This window comes from Vidua chalybeata, chromosome Z (genome assembly GCF_026979565.1).
Source record: "Vidua chalybeata isolate OUT-0048 chromosome Z, bVidCha1 merged haplotype, whole genome shotgun sequence".
Taxonomy (NCBI): Eukaryota; Metazoa; Chordata; class Aves; order Passeriformes; family Viduidae; genus Vidua; species Vidua chalybeata.
The window spans coordinates 59,042,676-59,059,625 of NC_071570.1; the positions used below are offsets into that span (position 1 = coordinate 59,042,676).

The 16,950-nt window shown below is 37.3% G+C and overlaps 1 protein-coding gene across 1 annotated transcript in view; it reads right to left on the bottom strand.

Annotated features, from left to right (window-relative positions):
- The window catches only part of TRPM3 (transient receptor potential cation channel subfamily M member 3), a 265,210-nt gene that overhangs the window by 93,963 nt on the left and 154,297 nt on the right, over positions 1-16,950 (bottom strand). The window contains exon 7 of the mRNA XM_053968911.1: positions 8,163-8,337. Coding sequence (XP_053824886.1) covers positions 8,163-8,337 — 175 coding nt within the window. The remainder of the gene's footprint in view (positions 1-8,162; positions 8,338-16,950) is intronic.

Below are 16,950 nucleotides of genomic sequence, written 5' to 3' on the forward strand. Positions count from 1 at the left end.
AAATTGTATGAAAAAATACATGGACTTGGAAGATTCTCAAATTAAAAATTTCAGGAAACATTTCCAAAGTTTCTGGAATATAAACCATCCCACTTTCTTATAATAAACTACTTTTCCTTAAAAAATGTGCAGAATCCAAATCCGAAATTTCATTTCAGAAATTTCAGGCCAACACACACAGAAAGCAAGAGAAAGTTGCATTAAGTGAAAGCAGAATTGTGTCCTGAGCAACCATCACTTTTTTCCTTGAATTAAAGTTCTCAGAGACTCTGTAATAATATTAGTTTAAGCAGCAGGAAAAGCAAACTTCATGTGAAAGATACAGAATTTAAAAAACCCAAAAAATCAAGAAGTGCTTTCTCAACTACTGGTTAAAACATCTGTTGAAGTACTGCTGCTCAGAAACTTCCTGTAGTCATAATTTGATTTATGCAGTTTTCTCCCCTCACTAAATGTTTTTCTTTAACATCTCCTTGGTCTGCAAATCTGCATCAAGCCTATTCAATGTCTTCGTGAGATCAAAAACTTGAAGTGATTACAATCAGAAACATAAACAAAACAGCAATCTTTCCAGTAAAGTAATCATAGCTTTGTGTGCACTGAAATCAGTTATATCAAGAATGTATCACTTTTATTCCTTAGGAGTCTATAAATGTTAGAAGATATCAAATCAAAGTTCCCAGTTGTGTAGCCCAGCTGGGACAAACTGAAACTGTTCCATGCTATTAAAGGCTAAATCTACAAGGCAGACACCAAATCCAGTTTGTGCTAAACAAGTAATTTCACAGAGTAGTGTGAGCAAAACAACTGGAACTTGCATGTGGGGGGATAACTTATCTCCTTTACAAACACCACAATATTTCTTACACACACTTTAAATCCACACTTTTTAAAATCATGGATGCCTAGTTTTAGATTCAGGAAAAGAGATGGGCCCACTTTACCAGACTGAAACACTACACTTATGACTTTCATCGAAGTCAGCATAGACTGAATAGTGTCAGAAGAAGACAGTATTTTTGTCATCTTTCTAGTAGGTTTCAGTTCTAAAAATATTTTGCAATATGGTAAAAAAATCCTTTTTGGGGCATTTTGATGGCATGATTCTCTAAATTCCATTTACTTGACATGGAAAGAATACTGCTCCTGCCTAAACAAAATGTACTACAAAACAACCATGTAACCTGTTTTTTTTCTTCCTCATATAGTTTGAAACTGTTCTTTCATTCCCTAAATATGTAAGATATGCCCATAATCCTACCAGTCCAGGTCTATTCAGCTTTTTTTTTCTTTCCCAGAGATTCTGGATTGCTGATGGAATTTAGGTAGCTAATGTCAAAATCTGTCATCTAAAGTAGAGCTATATACATTTACATTTATTTTCAGAACAAAAATTTACTCATAATTGTTGCCTGAGAGTGTGTAGGTATGTTTTGTTTGCTTGTTTGTTTGTTTTCAGAAGATGCCAACCTTAGTTTTGACACATCAGATTATCAGAACTTAACTGTATGGCTTTCCAGAAAAGTCAAGATCTTGAATTTTAAGAAAAAACCCTTGCATGGGCTCAAGGAGTTAGTCAATAGGACCCCCTGGGAGGTGGCTCTCTGGGCAGCAGAGCTGCCCTGGGAAATTGCCCTCAAGGAGCAGAACAGAGCTGCAGATCTCTAAGGACACTTCCCATACAGCACAAGAATGAGGTGAAAGAAAGGTATGGAAGGCCTTTCAGCCTCAGGTGAAAGAAATAGGGCAAGGAAGGCAAGAGTGGAGGAGTGGACACCTGCTGGTTAAATTAAAAAAAAAAGGCAGAAAATGCACCATTAGTGAAAAAGTAACCTGGGCAGAGTTTAGGAACACAGCCCAGTTATGCAGGATGTGGTGAGGAAAGCCAGGACAGAGGAAGCCGAACTTGGCAAGGGATACATGGAATAACAGGATGGGTTTCTACAGGTGTGTCAGTGAGAAAAGGAAGGCTGAAGAAAGCATTTACCACATCTCGTAAGCAAGGCTTGCAAACTTGCAATGATGTACAAAGAAAAGGCTGAGGTACTCGAGAACTCACCAAGGCCAAGTGCAAAGGCCTGCACCTGGGCTGGGGCAGCCCCCAAGAGCAGACAGGCTGAGGGATGAATAGATCAGAAACAGCCCTCTGGAGAAGGACTTGGGGCTCTGCTATGTGAAGGGCTGGACAAGAGCCAACAGTGTGCATTCACAGCCCAGAAAAACAACTGTGTCCTGAGCTGCATCCAAAGTCCCATGGGCAGCAGGGCTAGGAAGAGGATTCTGTCCTTCTGCTCTGGTGAGACCCCACTGCAGTGCTGCATCCAGCTCTGGGGTCCCCAGCAGAGAAAGGACACAGACCTGCTTGAGCAGGTCCAGAGGAGGCCTTGTTGTTGATCAGAGGACTGGAGCAACTCTCCTGTGAGGAAAGGCTGAAAGAGTTGGGGATGTTCAGTCTGGAGAAGAGAAGGGTCTGAGGAAGCCTTATTAAAGCCTTTGAGCGCTTGTAGGGTGCCTGTAAGCAAGATGGGGACAGACTTAGGAGCAAGGCCTATTGTAATAGAACAAGAACAATATTTTTAAAACTAAAAGAGTGTTGATTTAGGTTTGGTATAAATAAAAAGATGTTTACCACGTGGATGATAAAATGGTGAAAAAGGTGTCCCAGAGAGCTGGTAGGTGCCCCATCCCTGGCAATGTTTGGGGTCAGGTCAGAGAGGGCTTTGAACAGCCTGATCTACTTGAAAATGAACTTGCCCAGGGCAGGGGAATCAGATTTCATGACCTCTAAAGATGCCTTCCAATCAAAACTTTTCTATGTTACTATGATTCACTGTTTAGGATCAATCAGGAGATGCCACTTCAAAAACCTGAACTGACAAAGTAAAAAAGGCAATACCCTGTTTCTGTCCAAGATATATTGGATGATTAAACAGTAAAGCAAAACTTTCTTCATTGCTTTGTCTGATGCAGAAGACAAATGACAACATTTTGGCCTACTCTCTCCTCAGAAAGAATTTTTTTTTTAAGCTATGCCTAATATTTGAGGAGATAAGAGACATTTCACTTAATCTTTCAAACTTATGGCATCTGATTTTGTAGTGATCATTGGAGAAAGATCTGGCATATAGCCCACGACCTAACTTGTTTAACTTCCTTTTTCTTCAAAGATTTTTAGTATGGAAATCATACAATGTACTAGAGAGTTAAAAAGATCATGCACTAGCCCACTTTCAAAATGTAGCTCCATAATAGATTTTTAAAAATGTATTGTTCTCAAAATGCTTTGAAATGTTTTTAAATAATACACTTCACTCAATGAATTGCACATAATCTGTTTCTAACTTTTCATTTTTGAAGTATTTTTTTCCCAAGTTAAGGTAAATATATCTATAAAATATCAGTGGGATATGAAAACTATTCCCTGCCCTTCTTTACAGGAAGCTTAGGGGACTTTTTGTTTTAATTATGATTTGCACTCTAGACAATCACACTTTATATAAGAAACATGACCAGAGGCTCTGCTTATATTATTTTCCACTGGATTACAAATAAGATAGAGTTGTGCAACTTTGCAGGACTGATGAATGTCTTATACATTTTCAAATTCACACATTTTGTAAATCATTGTTCTGTGAAAAGACAGAAAATAAATAATTTGTAATAAATAAAAAATATTATTATTATTTTTAATAAAAATCAATTATATGTAATTATTCCTTCATTTCATTCAAACAGGGATGATTTCTGTGTGCTTTTATGAAGAATCAGCTTCACTGGTAGTTCTTGTACATAATTTTTCCCTGACCACAGTTTATTGAATGGTTGTTTCGTCATCAAAAGAGAGATGAATATATTGACCCTCCCAAGATCAACAAATTGACCTTCGTGTGTCCTGGTTTTGATCTGCAAAGTGCGTTGTTACAAGAGAAAAGTAATGTTATAAAAATATGCAATGTGAAAATAATTTTATAAATTAATTCATATTTGATTTGGATCCATGATTCCCTGTGATGTGGTACAGACCATGGGGGATACTGAAGAACCATATCATACATTATGATCCCTTTTGCTCTAAGTGAAAAATTCCTGTATTTTGCCTATTAGCACAAAGGGATTTAAATAATATTCTTCAGATTTGAAGCCTAAAACCTATGCCACAGTGGATCCAGAGAAAGATCAGTCCAAAGGCAATCTTTAATGATTCTCATATGAGGATGCTCATTTAAAGTGCAGAGAATGTTTGATATTTCCTTGTGAACATCAGGCAAGAAGTAAATTTTTATGGCATTAAACTGAACCCTTAAGAATCTCATGCTTGCAGGAGTTGAACTGATAGAGTAGTTAATGAGCTATAATTTCAACTTGGAGACTGCATTCAAATACTGCAAATGATTTCTCATTCAGTAAGGAAATATTTTTCTAAAAAGTGACATAATTCTAACCTCGTATTTAGTTTCTCTGATTTTAAATTCAGTATCTAATAAAGAAAAAAATCTCTGAGAATTAAAAGCTTCAAAATATCCCTATAACGTTGCACTTTGCATTTGTTTTACTTTCAGCTTTTGCTTTTATGCAAGTAAATAAAATGAAAAGGCATCCATCCTGGATTATACAATCCAAAATACTTCAGCTGTCTGTGAAGATTTACTGCTAACAAAGATATTCACTTAGGGCTTGGTAGAGACTAAATTTACATCTTTATGATTGATCTTATGTTCTCACCCCTCAATGTTGTTCATCGTATTTTCAAGTAAAAGAAAAAATAAGTGCCTCAGGGCCTGAACAACCTGGCCTTTAAATCAAGGCCAATAGTGAAAAGCAGCCAAATAATTCTTCCAATTTACCATATGGGGAATGTTGCGTTTAAGATGCCTTCTTATTTAAGTTATATTGTGGACATAAATTGTTTGTCATTAATATGTAAAAGGTACCAGGAATTTACTCAGCTGTACTAAATTACTTCTGAGAATTTTATTTACTTGTACTGAAATGTAGCCACCTATTGAATTCTTAAAAGTCTGCTACAGACTTTTCCAGACCAAGGAACCAAAATTTAGTTTCTGATATTAAAGTCCTAATAAACTCAAACCCTCCCCCTGTGTTACTTCTGTGTATCTGACACTGATAATGCTAAAACCTCAGCTCAGTGGACAACTGCAACATTTGCCTTACCTCCCCCTGAAACTTCAATGAGAGAGATGAGACAATGAGACTGCCAAACTGATTTTCCCCCAAAGCCATCTTTCCTTCAAGGTGTGCTTCACCGTTCCTTCTGTCGTGCTCGTGGTTGCCTAGCAGAGCGGCAGGCAGCACCTCCTGCAAGGCAGTGCAGCACAGCTCTGGGTCGTGCTGGCAGCCTCCTCCACTGAGGCTGCACTCACAGTGAAAATTCCTACTCAAAGATTGTCTTATGGGAGTGAAATATCTGCCTTGTCATGAGAAAAGCCTACAATTAGGCCTTAAAAAGGCAGATTGAAGCTTGTCTCCTGTCCTTCCAAAGATGCATGAACATTGGCATTATACTGCACCTTCATTAATATAAGAAATCATTAATTTTTCTGCAATGTGGAATGTTCTAGGAAGAATAAATAGCAAGAAGGGAAGGCTGGCACAACACAATTCTTTGAAACCCAATACAAAAGGACCTGTTGGACAGATAGGCAATTGCTCAATACACTAAAGGATTTATTTAAATGGATGGATTGGTACAACACTGATCAAAACTCAAGCAGAGAGATGTATTTGTTCTCTGTCATTTCCAGACATAGTTATTCTCCCCATGGAAACAAACTTTCAAATTAACTTAAAAGCTCACAGAACTCACAGAAGTGCTTAGTAGACACACGCCCACATTTTTATGTGTAGAAAATTAATCCTTGTGCGTCTGCCATGAGTTAGAATTTAAGATTGTGCAAAATCAGCATAATAATATAAATGTGCAAGTGACTTTGTTTCTGCCATTAATAACCTAAGTGTTGAATTATTTAAATCAGGTACCCAGTCTGTAGCAGCTGAAAGATATGCTGTGTCTCAGAGAACAACTTGCTTCTGACAGGCAGCCAGAATTAAAATAGGTTTTTGATTTGATAGTCTGATTGCACAGTGACTGCAGAATTAAACTTTGCATGCAACTTAGATGCATTACCTTGATTTAGAGTTTAATAAATACAGTTTTGTATAACCTGTTTAGATTATATCCAAAAGAAAAAGCTACTATCTGAATTCAGTTAACATGGCAACTATTTGGTATTCTCCCCATAGTATTACGCACTAGTCAAACATAGGTTAGAGAGAGGAAAAAAGGATCCAATTTGTAGGTGAAGTATAATGTATTTGGATAAAATATTTTTATGAATATAATGATATTGGTGTTTTACTTCTGGTATTATTAAAAATATCACTGCATGCCAGACTGATGTTTTCTGAACTAGGATGAACACACAGAAATTTCCACTAGCTAGTTTAGCAAATTTCATAGTTTGTGCATTCTCTTTAGTGAAAAGTGAACAGAAAAAAAGAGCAATTTTGTTGGTCGGAAATGTTGCAGGAAACAATATGGAATGGGACCCCCCACATTAAGAAGACCCATAATAAGACAGAATAATAGCTTCACAAAGCCAGATATGAGAGTCTCAGGTAAGAAATTACTTGTTCTGCCTCTATTGATACTATAACTTGCCTTTTCTACAGGCAGGAGTTTGTGATGATGAAATAGAACCACAGCATCATAAATTCACAGAATCAGAGAATGGTCTGGATTGGAGGGGATCTTTAAGGATCATCCAATTTCAACATCCTTGCCATGGGCAGGGACACATTTCACTGAACCAAGTTCCTCAGAGCTCTCCAACACAGCCAGGAGCAATTCCAGGGCTGGGGCATCCACAGCTTCTCTGGGCAGCCTGTGCCAGTGCATCAACACACTCACAGTAAAGAATATCTTACTTATATCCAGTCTAAAGCTACCCTCTTTCAGTTTAAAATCATTGCCCCTTGTCCTGTCACTACAGGTCCTTGTAAAAAGCCTTTCATACAAGCCCCATTTATATATTCAAATAAATTAATTAAGTATCCTCCTGTATTTTTTTTATGGTGACATCAGAACACAGACAAGGTAGATGTACATAGCAAATACAAGGATAAAGCATATTTGAGTAATGTTATGTGAAGCGTTATCACTGAGGTCACTGAAAACAGAGAAACAATTCAAAGATTCCGTGAAACTTGGCACATTCATATATATTACAGATGCAATGTTGTACCAAGCATGAACCTGAATATAAAATGGATTTAAGCATTTGTGGAAAACTATCTGTTTCTCAGTAGGAGTTTTAGGTTGAGTGAGTTCATGATTACATTTACTTCTAAAACACATAATACTGCTTGGTCTAGAGCTTAATGTTACAGATTTATATTTTTAAGCTGTTAAATCTTCTCTTTATTTGTTATTTTCTACTCTTGACATCAGACTGAGTTCTGCTTTGGGAACTTCTGAGAGGACGAAGTCCATGATCATTGCTGAACACGTGGAAACCCTCTGAGTGTGCTTGTGGCTGTCAGGTAAAGAACAGGTTAGGGCAGCCACAAGGCCGTGGACCAAGAAAGCTTCAGCATTTTCTAATTGACATGGTGCTAGCCTTGATCTAGGATGCCGGTAGCCTTATCTGCAACTGATCCCTTATGAGGCAGGGCCAAGTCCTTGTTAACTGATGCCTGGGAAAGGCCTATCCAAGAAACAGACCAAGAGTACAGCCAAACTTCTGCAAGAGGATGCAAAGAAGGGGTCCTCAGATTATTTTTTTTCATCATAAACAATCTCACTTATGGTGGTGACACACTACAGAGTAATTTTATCCAGGGCAGGAGTAGCTGCCCCTATCAGAGCAGGGCCACTAAGGTGATGAAGGGATTGGATCACCTCATTTATGAGGAAAGGTTGGGGGAGCTGGGACTCTCCAGCCTGAAGCAGAGCAGGCTCAAAGATGAGGCTTGTTTTGTTATGTTCTGAATACCTTCAATATTTCACCCATATCAAAGATGGAAATGGCCATGTGAGGTAGGTGTTGCTTCTTTACAATATTGTTAATAATTTCCTGTGCTCTGCTTTACCACTGAATCGAACCTGTGGATAGAGAAAGAACATATACTATGAAATTACTTACCCTCCTTCTTCAGAATATTTGTGACCAAAGGCAAGGATGTCAGATGCTCGGCCACTGCCATCGCATATCACAACGGGAACAGGAGGAGTGTCTCGCAGGTACTCCAGAACAATGGAGATGACATTGGGACCTCCTTCCACAATAAGGGCCACCACTGGAACTCCTTGGCCGATTCCTGGAGCAAAAGGAAGAAAGAAACAAACCAAACCAAACAAAACCAACACAAAACAGCCAACCAACCAATAAAAAAACCCACAAACACACACAAAACAAATAAATAAATAAATGCAAAAAAAAAGAAACAAAAAATGCAAAGTCAGCAAGGCAAAAAAGACATAACAGCAGACAGAAGAAAAAAGAAATCAGACTGAAATAACTGCATTGTGACTGTACAGTGCTATGTCAGAGAAAACACATTCAGTAAATCAGGTGTTTTAAGGACAGATGGAACCAGTGTAGCCATCTCCTCAGTTCCACTGCATAAACCAGTATATTCTGGCATTATCTTCTACTTCAAATACAATAGTTAGGTTTAAATAGACAACAATTTTATTTTTTTTTTTTTCAAAAAGATCAAATCTTGTTTTGAAATCATAAAGAAACTTCTGCATGTCTTCCTCCAGGTTCATAATCAAGACTGGAAACTTGCTTGTAGCCTAACTTTTTGCATGATGTCATCTTCCCATCATTGAGTCTTCCAATAGTTTTGCTTGCTGTTTCAAAATTACCTCCATGATACTTTTCCTGGTGTGTGGGATCCACTTTGAGGTTGCAGCTGGGCAGCCCTTTAACCTTCTCTTGAATAAACTAAAGACCTTCTCTTGCAAGTCAGTTCTATACATGTTTTTCAACTCTAGTTTTTCTTTGAATTCTCTCCAATTTTATAGCATATTCCTTGATTCCTTGATTTGCAGACCCCACACCAGGTACATTGCTCCAAAGAGAGCTGAACTAGTGCTTAACCAAAGGAGAGGCATCTTCATTTTATGCACCTTTGGTGTAATTCCATGGGAGCCCTCTGCAAAAGTTGTAACACAGACTGCCAGGAAAGTTGTGTGTATTTAAGAAAGGCAATATGATGCCAGGCTGGTGTTCACATAGCTGAAAAAGCTTTTATGGTAGCCACTTCTTGACCAGCTGAGATTGGGACATTCAAAAGCACTCAGGCAACAGAAGAAGTTGAACATTTTCTATTACCATTTTTTTCTGACAGAAGCTTCTTTTCCTTTTCAAGTAGCTTTTTCTAAGAAAATCTATATGCATTCTGCACAAAATTCTGACATATCACTGGAGAAAAAGAAAAAAAGGAATGTCCTTCACTATTAATATCTGGGTTTGAAGAAGTTGCACAAAGCCATGTAACAACTGTTAATATGTCTGATGAAGTTTTCATTTAGAGAGGGTACAATTCTCCAAAGCAAATGTAAGCCTGTGAGGCTGGAGCATTAAATCTGATTAGAGCCTCTAGAAATATTCACAGGTCAAATGATTTTCAATAATTTTAAGGACTTGGATTACTGTAAAAAATTAGATAAACTATTCTTTAAGAAAGAATGAAAAAAGCCTAATTTGTATATATAACAGGAAAATATTCCAGGCATTTCTTGAACCATTTTGAGGGATATATTATGTTTCCTGAAGTGATTCTCAGCATGCCGTGTTACATTTGTCTCTACTGTTTGACTGTGGCTTTTTTATCATATAACTTAAGTAAAATGTGTGGTGTGGTGCTTATTTATGTTGAGAAAACTACAGATTGAATTATAAAATATAGGCTAATGAAAGAGCATACAAAGGGTGGAGTATAACAAGGTGATTAACAGAATGATTTGTACAGAGATCAAGGGTTAATTTCTTCTAATAATATTAAGGACTTCTCTGAATTGCTGTTCTACCCAATCTATACACCTGCTAATAAGGTAATATTAAGAAGTATTCTTAGTAATGTGACAAACTGGGTCTGGATGACATTGAGAATTAATAGAAATTGAAAAAGTTCACAATTTGAGATGCAAAGCCATTTATGTGGTGTTTAATAAATCCTTCTGTAAAGTGGGAACTCATTAGGAGGAAATACTAGAAAAGCTGATGAAAAGAGAACTGTCTTTGGTAATAGCAAGACTACTAGGAAAAGTTATGATCCTGGAATACACAGAGCAAAACATTTTCAGGAGGAAATGGGCCATTCAGTGCCATTGTGCAAGCCACTCTGGAAATGCCATCCAAAATACTATCTGTACCGGTGCCCAGGCTTGTTCAGAAAGAGCAAACTGGAATGAATGGAGGAAAAAGCCAAAAGGAGTTTATGGGGAATAAAGATGTAATCTTATAAGACAAGATTCAATGAATTTGACTCATCTTCCTTAGCAAATCAGGGGGATAAAGACACCATGACTGAATACTGCCATGACATACAGCACATTAGGAATTAACAGCTTTAGATGGAGTTCAGAAGATTCCTGGTTATCAGGCGAGTGAAGTCTTTACAGTCTTGTAAGACTAAAAGGGAAAGCTTTTTGTATTGAAATGATGGTCTGCTGCTCACCAATCATCAAAATTGCAGTTGTGTTGTGTATCTCAAACTGTTCCTGAGTTAGGTTCTGTCCTTCTGCTGGAAGTCTGTTCATTCCCAGTGCTTTCTACTAGATAAATAATTCTCATATTATAAATAATTATGGTTAGTCTAAATAGACTAAATAGTCTGAACTATTTTTGCCTTCTTGGGCCATTTGAAAACATGTCTAAAATTTCTCTTGCAACCTTTGATTTTTCTTTTAAATATTTTTTAACATATCTATATATCTATATAGATATATAGATATATAGATAGATATATATATATTAATTTAAGCCTTTATAGTCACAAAAGTTGTCTGGCATATAAAAGTTGTCTGCTGTTGTTCCAGTTGTGTTTCATTGTAGTTAATCAGATGGCAGTTTTTCTTTACTCTAGTTCTTTAGAAATACATTCAGCATGAAAAAAATCCTGTAATTTGAGGCTAGTAAAATAAAGGAACTTTTTTCCAATTCAGACTTCAGTGAAACTTTGGAGCTTTAAGTTTAACAATCCCCCAAAGTCATGGTTTATCATATACAATTAAGTTCCAGATTGAACTGTAACTATTTTATCATTCCGGCACATTTCTTTGTGAGAAAAAAAAAAATTTAACCACAAACATGATTTCTATATCTCATTGTAATTTGGGAAATTCTCTCTAGTTCAACAAAAAGATGATTTTTTATTTTAAATTTCATTGTTCTCCATAATAATTGTTCTCTTAATAATTTTGATTTGGAAAAATCTACTGTTTCTTTATTTTGGTGGGCAAATTATTCTCGTTAATTTCTGGAATTACAAATAACATTTTTAATCAGTTAATACTACTTTGTTGATATTTCTTCAAAGTATAACAACTTCTGGCTTTCAGGAAAGTTCTCTTGACTACAGCTGTCTGAAACCTAATGTTATGAACTTCCATGAATTTATGATAATTAGTTTCTGAGCAGTAATGGTATCCACTGCATGAAAGAAAGTCAATAGACATAGTAAAATAACAAAAGATCATTCCTGCTTGAGTACCTCAGAATTTCAAAAAATGGGTAAATGGGAATTACTACATCCTCAGTTTTCTATGATGTTCCCAAACATATTTAAATTAGTAATGACATTATATTCATTTCAGAATAAAAATGTAGCCACTTACACCAAGATGTCTGCAGCTCAATAACTCTCGTCCAAAATGCAGAGAATATTTGAATTAAACTTTTAGATATCCTGACACTAAAAATTCCTGGATGCTTCCCTGCTGCTAAATATTAGCAATTTGGAAACAAATGCAAAGGGTCTGCATAAAAATTTCAGTGTGTCTCAAGACGCTGACTGGCTATACTAACACTGCATTTATAACTATGATGATATGAAATTCATCAGATGAGAACTGACTGTGCTTGCCTTAATGTAGCACTGGGGCAATTTGGAGAATGTTGTCATGTGATACCAGCAAGAACCTCTGATTTTGAGAAAAAGGTAGCTGATAGACCTCTCTTTAACTGCTAATCAAATTCTGTTTCCTTCTAAATCACCTCAGAAATAAAAGAATTAGAAATTCTTTGTAAGAGCCCTGTGCAGCTTGTGCATGCATAGTATACAATAGTCTGCAAAGAAGAGGCTGGCAGTGCCTGATAGATCCACAGGGAGCCTTTGGTTTCAGACGCTTTATTTGGAAAGACAACGGCAGGCTGTGAGGTGAGATGCTAAATGCAGAGGTAATACATTCCTTACAATGTCAAGGACACCATTATAAAAAGAGTTTCTTGCCTGAGTTTAGATTGTCAGAAAGGGGGCAGTGCCAAAATGAAACCTTGGTGACATAAAACTGGACTACAGTACTGGAACTGCTGCCTCCTAGCACACATCCAGAAGGCAGGAACTTTATGCCAAGCACTATAATGGACAGTTCAATGTATCAACAAGGAAAAGGTTTTCCCTTCATGTGTTTTTGTGGAATTTACCAAAAAATTGCCCAGGCCTGGGAAATGACTAAGGATAGCACTCATCCTGTTGGGCTATCTTCAACAAAACTGTTGCTTTCACTAATAAGTACTCTAAAAGTATACAACCTTAAAAATTGTGTGTTTCACATTCTATTAACTGCAAAGAGAGTATCATTAATGCACTGCACTGAAACTGCAGAGAACCTTTTTTTGGTACAGGGCAATGCACTATTATCAGGAAAGACTTGGTGTTGTCATCCAAACACAGGAGAAAGTACAATTCATTTTTACATATCTGAGTACTTTCTTCTGTTTCCTAGAAGGCACTAAATGACATGTTAATCAGCTTTTTATTTAATATCCTCTGTAGAAGATTTATTAATTTTATTTAATATCCTTTATTTAATATCCTTTGTAGAGAAACCTTTTAAGTTTGAGTGAATTATTTTAAATATCTGAAAACTTATGGTCATGTGATAATTACATGGAAGATTTATCTTTAAATTTAATTAATTCACTTTTTAAAGCATTTCTAGGATGAGCTTTGGTTTCAAAAAGTCATTTTTCCTTCTCCTTTCGGGAAGAGGAAACTTCTTGTCTAGCAGTGTATGTGTTGACTTGAAATTGGCTGTGAATGCTGATTAATGTGTTATCACAGTGATGTTTATGACTTAGTTAAATAATAGTACAAGATGAAAAATATCTGGTTGCAAAATCAAAGGTCTTCCAACTTAAGAGTGGTCTCTGCATTTTTATTCCGTGTTATTAAAAATAGTTTGTTAGGCAGACAGGAGATTTTTTTTCTCTCAGACTTTCAAAATAAATACTAAGTTTGTATCCAATAGCAGGTATGTAGGAAACATCTTGCATATTACTATTTAATAAGCTCTTCAATTCACATACTAAATTCTTAATATTTCTGCTATAAATCCAAAAGTACAGGTAGCCTCTCATGACTTCATTAATAGAATATAGAAAAAGAAGTCATTCTTTTCACTCAGTATAATGCAAAAAGAAGAAAGTAGCAAAGACCTGAGGCTCATCACTATACTGATTTCTAAAACAATAACTTTCATTTTGAGTATTTCAGGAAGTACGGATTTTTGCAGGGTAGATTAAACTGCTTAGCGTTTCACAGTGTCAGGTATTGTGGATACTGCTGGTGAAATTAGGCTGCAATATTGTGCAAAAGATTCATGTAGTCAACTTAAAGGTTTATTACTGTGTTAATGACTTTGTGGTCAGCAGCAGAGCCAGTGGGACTTTCTGACAATTGTGATTCCAGGAAAGTATATCTACATCAGAACATTTTTCTCAATGTGCACCAAATAGCACATGTAGGCCTTCCTGTTAATATACAAAAACCCCCATCATTTTCTCCTTGACACAGCTGTAATGCATAAATATATAAATTAAAATAATAAACTAGAAGAAATTAATGTATTTGGAAATGGAAGGAAGGAAAAGCTGCATAAATGTCTGTGTTGTGTGAAAAGGGACTAAAAAATGTCTACTATGCTTTGTGGAAGCCCTATTTTGTTTTCCCAGTTCTTGGAAAAACATGAATATTTTATGTTGTGAGTATATTTATAAATAATGTATAACTGTCTTATAAATTATTAGTACTTCTTTTAGTGAAGAGCTAAGCATGAGTTATTCACATTTTTATAGACCAACAAGTGAATAAAATACTTCATTTGCTACAAAATGCATTTACTACACATATTTTAAAGCATGGTTTTAAGAGTAACTGGGACATATCACTATGTTGTATACTATCCCAAAATTCAGCCCTGAGTCCAGTCAAATAAAAAAGAGGCTCTCTAACTGACTAATCTGGTGGAAATGTGTCTAATTGCAGTATCATAACACTGGGTGGTAGTAGGCACATCTGAGTTGATTTCCTGCTGGCCACCTTTGCTCCTTCATCAGATCAGACATTTTAGTGTGAGTTGTCCTAAGTTCGTTTCCTCTTCCTGCCTGGAAATTTTGACTGCAGAGTTTGGTAATTGTTTGGATTTGTTTGGGATGTTGGGGCCTATGTCTATCCTGCTGGAGGAGTTACTGCACAGCAGCCAGCACAGCAGTGATGAACAGCTGGAAATGTGTGTCACACCTTATGCACAATGTGCAGCTGGAGAGCAAGATGTCCACAGGCTGGATGCAATGGAAGAGCATCATGCTTAAGGTTACACATAAGACTGTGGACATACTAAGAGAGCTCAAACTATCCCAGAGGAGGGGCAGAGTAAGTCTGCACAAACCTTCACACGGTGCTTGAGCAGTCAACCTGACAGCTCAACGTCTTTTCCTAACGAGGCACACACTGCTCATCTGTGCAGTGTAGAAACAGGACTCTAGCCTTCCTAGAAAACCTGAGCCTAGGCATGCACAGGGTTGTGGGAGGCATCACTGAACTGGAAGTGTTTGTCAGGTCTTCCAGACAGCAGGTATATTTACATGATCAAGGAGCCTCTACAGTTTTGCACAGGCCTACCCTCCAGGTCCACAGATTGCTAAATCTTCCTGGACCCAGATGTACTGCAGATGGTGGGGTACATAAATTATCAGGTTTCTCCACTGGTCATCATACCCCAGGTTTGCATGTGCCTGTCTCAAATAATGATACAACAGACTCTTAGCAGTAGACAGTTCCTATGACAGGCTCTAGAATTGATTTGCATCAGTACCTTGTGTACATCCTGCAAAGGATCGGATGCTTGTGGGCAAGAGCTACCTTTCTAACTGCAAAATTCTCCTAGGATAATGGCTTCTGTGAGCGGTAAACTCAATGCTGTCTTACTGACTGACAAACAAATCCAAAAATACAAATCAACAGATTTAGCCAGCTTAGTGTTGTGTTGTGTTGTGTTAATTAATTTGTCCTGTTCTGTTAAGCAGTTTGGTCCTGTACCCCTGTGTAAAGTGGTCCTACCCTCCTTTGCCTCCTCCCATCCTAATGCCAATCCTTACCTTCCTCCACCCCTTGTCCCCAGAACCTGCTGAGTCATTCCCATAACCCCACCCCAGGGTCTGTCTGTCACTCGACAGCCCTTCCCTTCCACCCAGAAAGTTCCATCGGGGCATCAAGTGATAGGCCAGACACCAGTGTCCCTGCCTACCAATTTTCCTATTGGTGCCTGTCCATGCCCATCTCCCTGGTTTCCACTTCCCCACTGTCACCCCATTGGTCTGTGGAAAGACCATCCCCTTGTTTACACCCCCTGTTAAATTCTGTTGCACAGTGCAGTTCAGGGCTTCTGTTGGTTGTTCCTCTTGGAGCAGTAGGCTCCTCCGAGTCTCTTAATAAACCCCAGCAGGAGTCTTCTCCTTCTTCGCCGCTCAAGTCTCTCTTATGGCTAGAGGTCAGACACAAAGCCGCCCTCCTAACCCTGCTGGGAACGGGAAGGTGGCCCCCACTGCTTGCCATGTCAGGTCAAGCCGGCCAAACGCCGAGCCATTCCGTAGAGGAAGACACTGTGGCAGGTTAGAGTTCCTGCAAGTGTTTGTCAGTGCACAGTGCATGGAAAGGCACAAAAGCCATTTTGCACAAATGCTCCATATAGTGTAAAAAAACTTTAATTGCATCAAACAGATGACATGTTCCCAGATACAGGCTATTAATTCAACAGATGAGGTTATATACTCCAGGGCCTTTTAACGCAAGGATTGTTTACTTGAGGTAAACAATTTTAGTAGAAAATCTCATTTTTTTGTCAGTGGATGATTGATAAAACTGTTGTGAAGTTCAATAACAACACTAATGCAGTTACAAGAACTTTGACAGCTTTAAACAACATTTTGATAAAATCTGACCTTACTTTTAACCTAAATATATATGATGAACTATGACTTTTGAGGGTAAGTTGACTAATAAGCCTTATTTGTTTGTATTTGAAACACTGCAAAATAGCATTTTCTTACAATTTTTTTGAGAGGCTTAAGGTGTATTGAAAATCATATTAGAGTTTAGAGGTTCTAGTAAGTTAAAGAAAGATAAACTAAGTCCTTATCTCAAGAAGTCTGTTTTAGAAGTTCAGTTTCTAGGCTATTGCTATGTTTCATGGGACAAGCAGAGTATGCAGCAGTGTGATGTATTAACAATGGCTGAAAGCAACCACATAAAACCTGTGGCTTCCAGAAACATTTTAGTCCAAGTGTTTACATAGTACTTGGATATCCTAGTGCAAGCTACCTACACAGAATGGATAAAAAATTAAACATGACCTGGAATCTTAATAAGTGGAAGACCTGGTGTAACCTTAAAAGATTGAGGAAAATGATTTTAAATTTC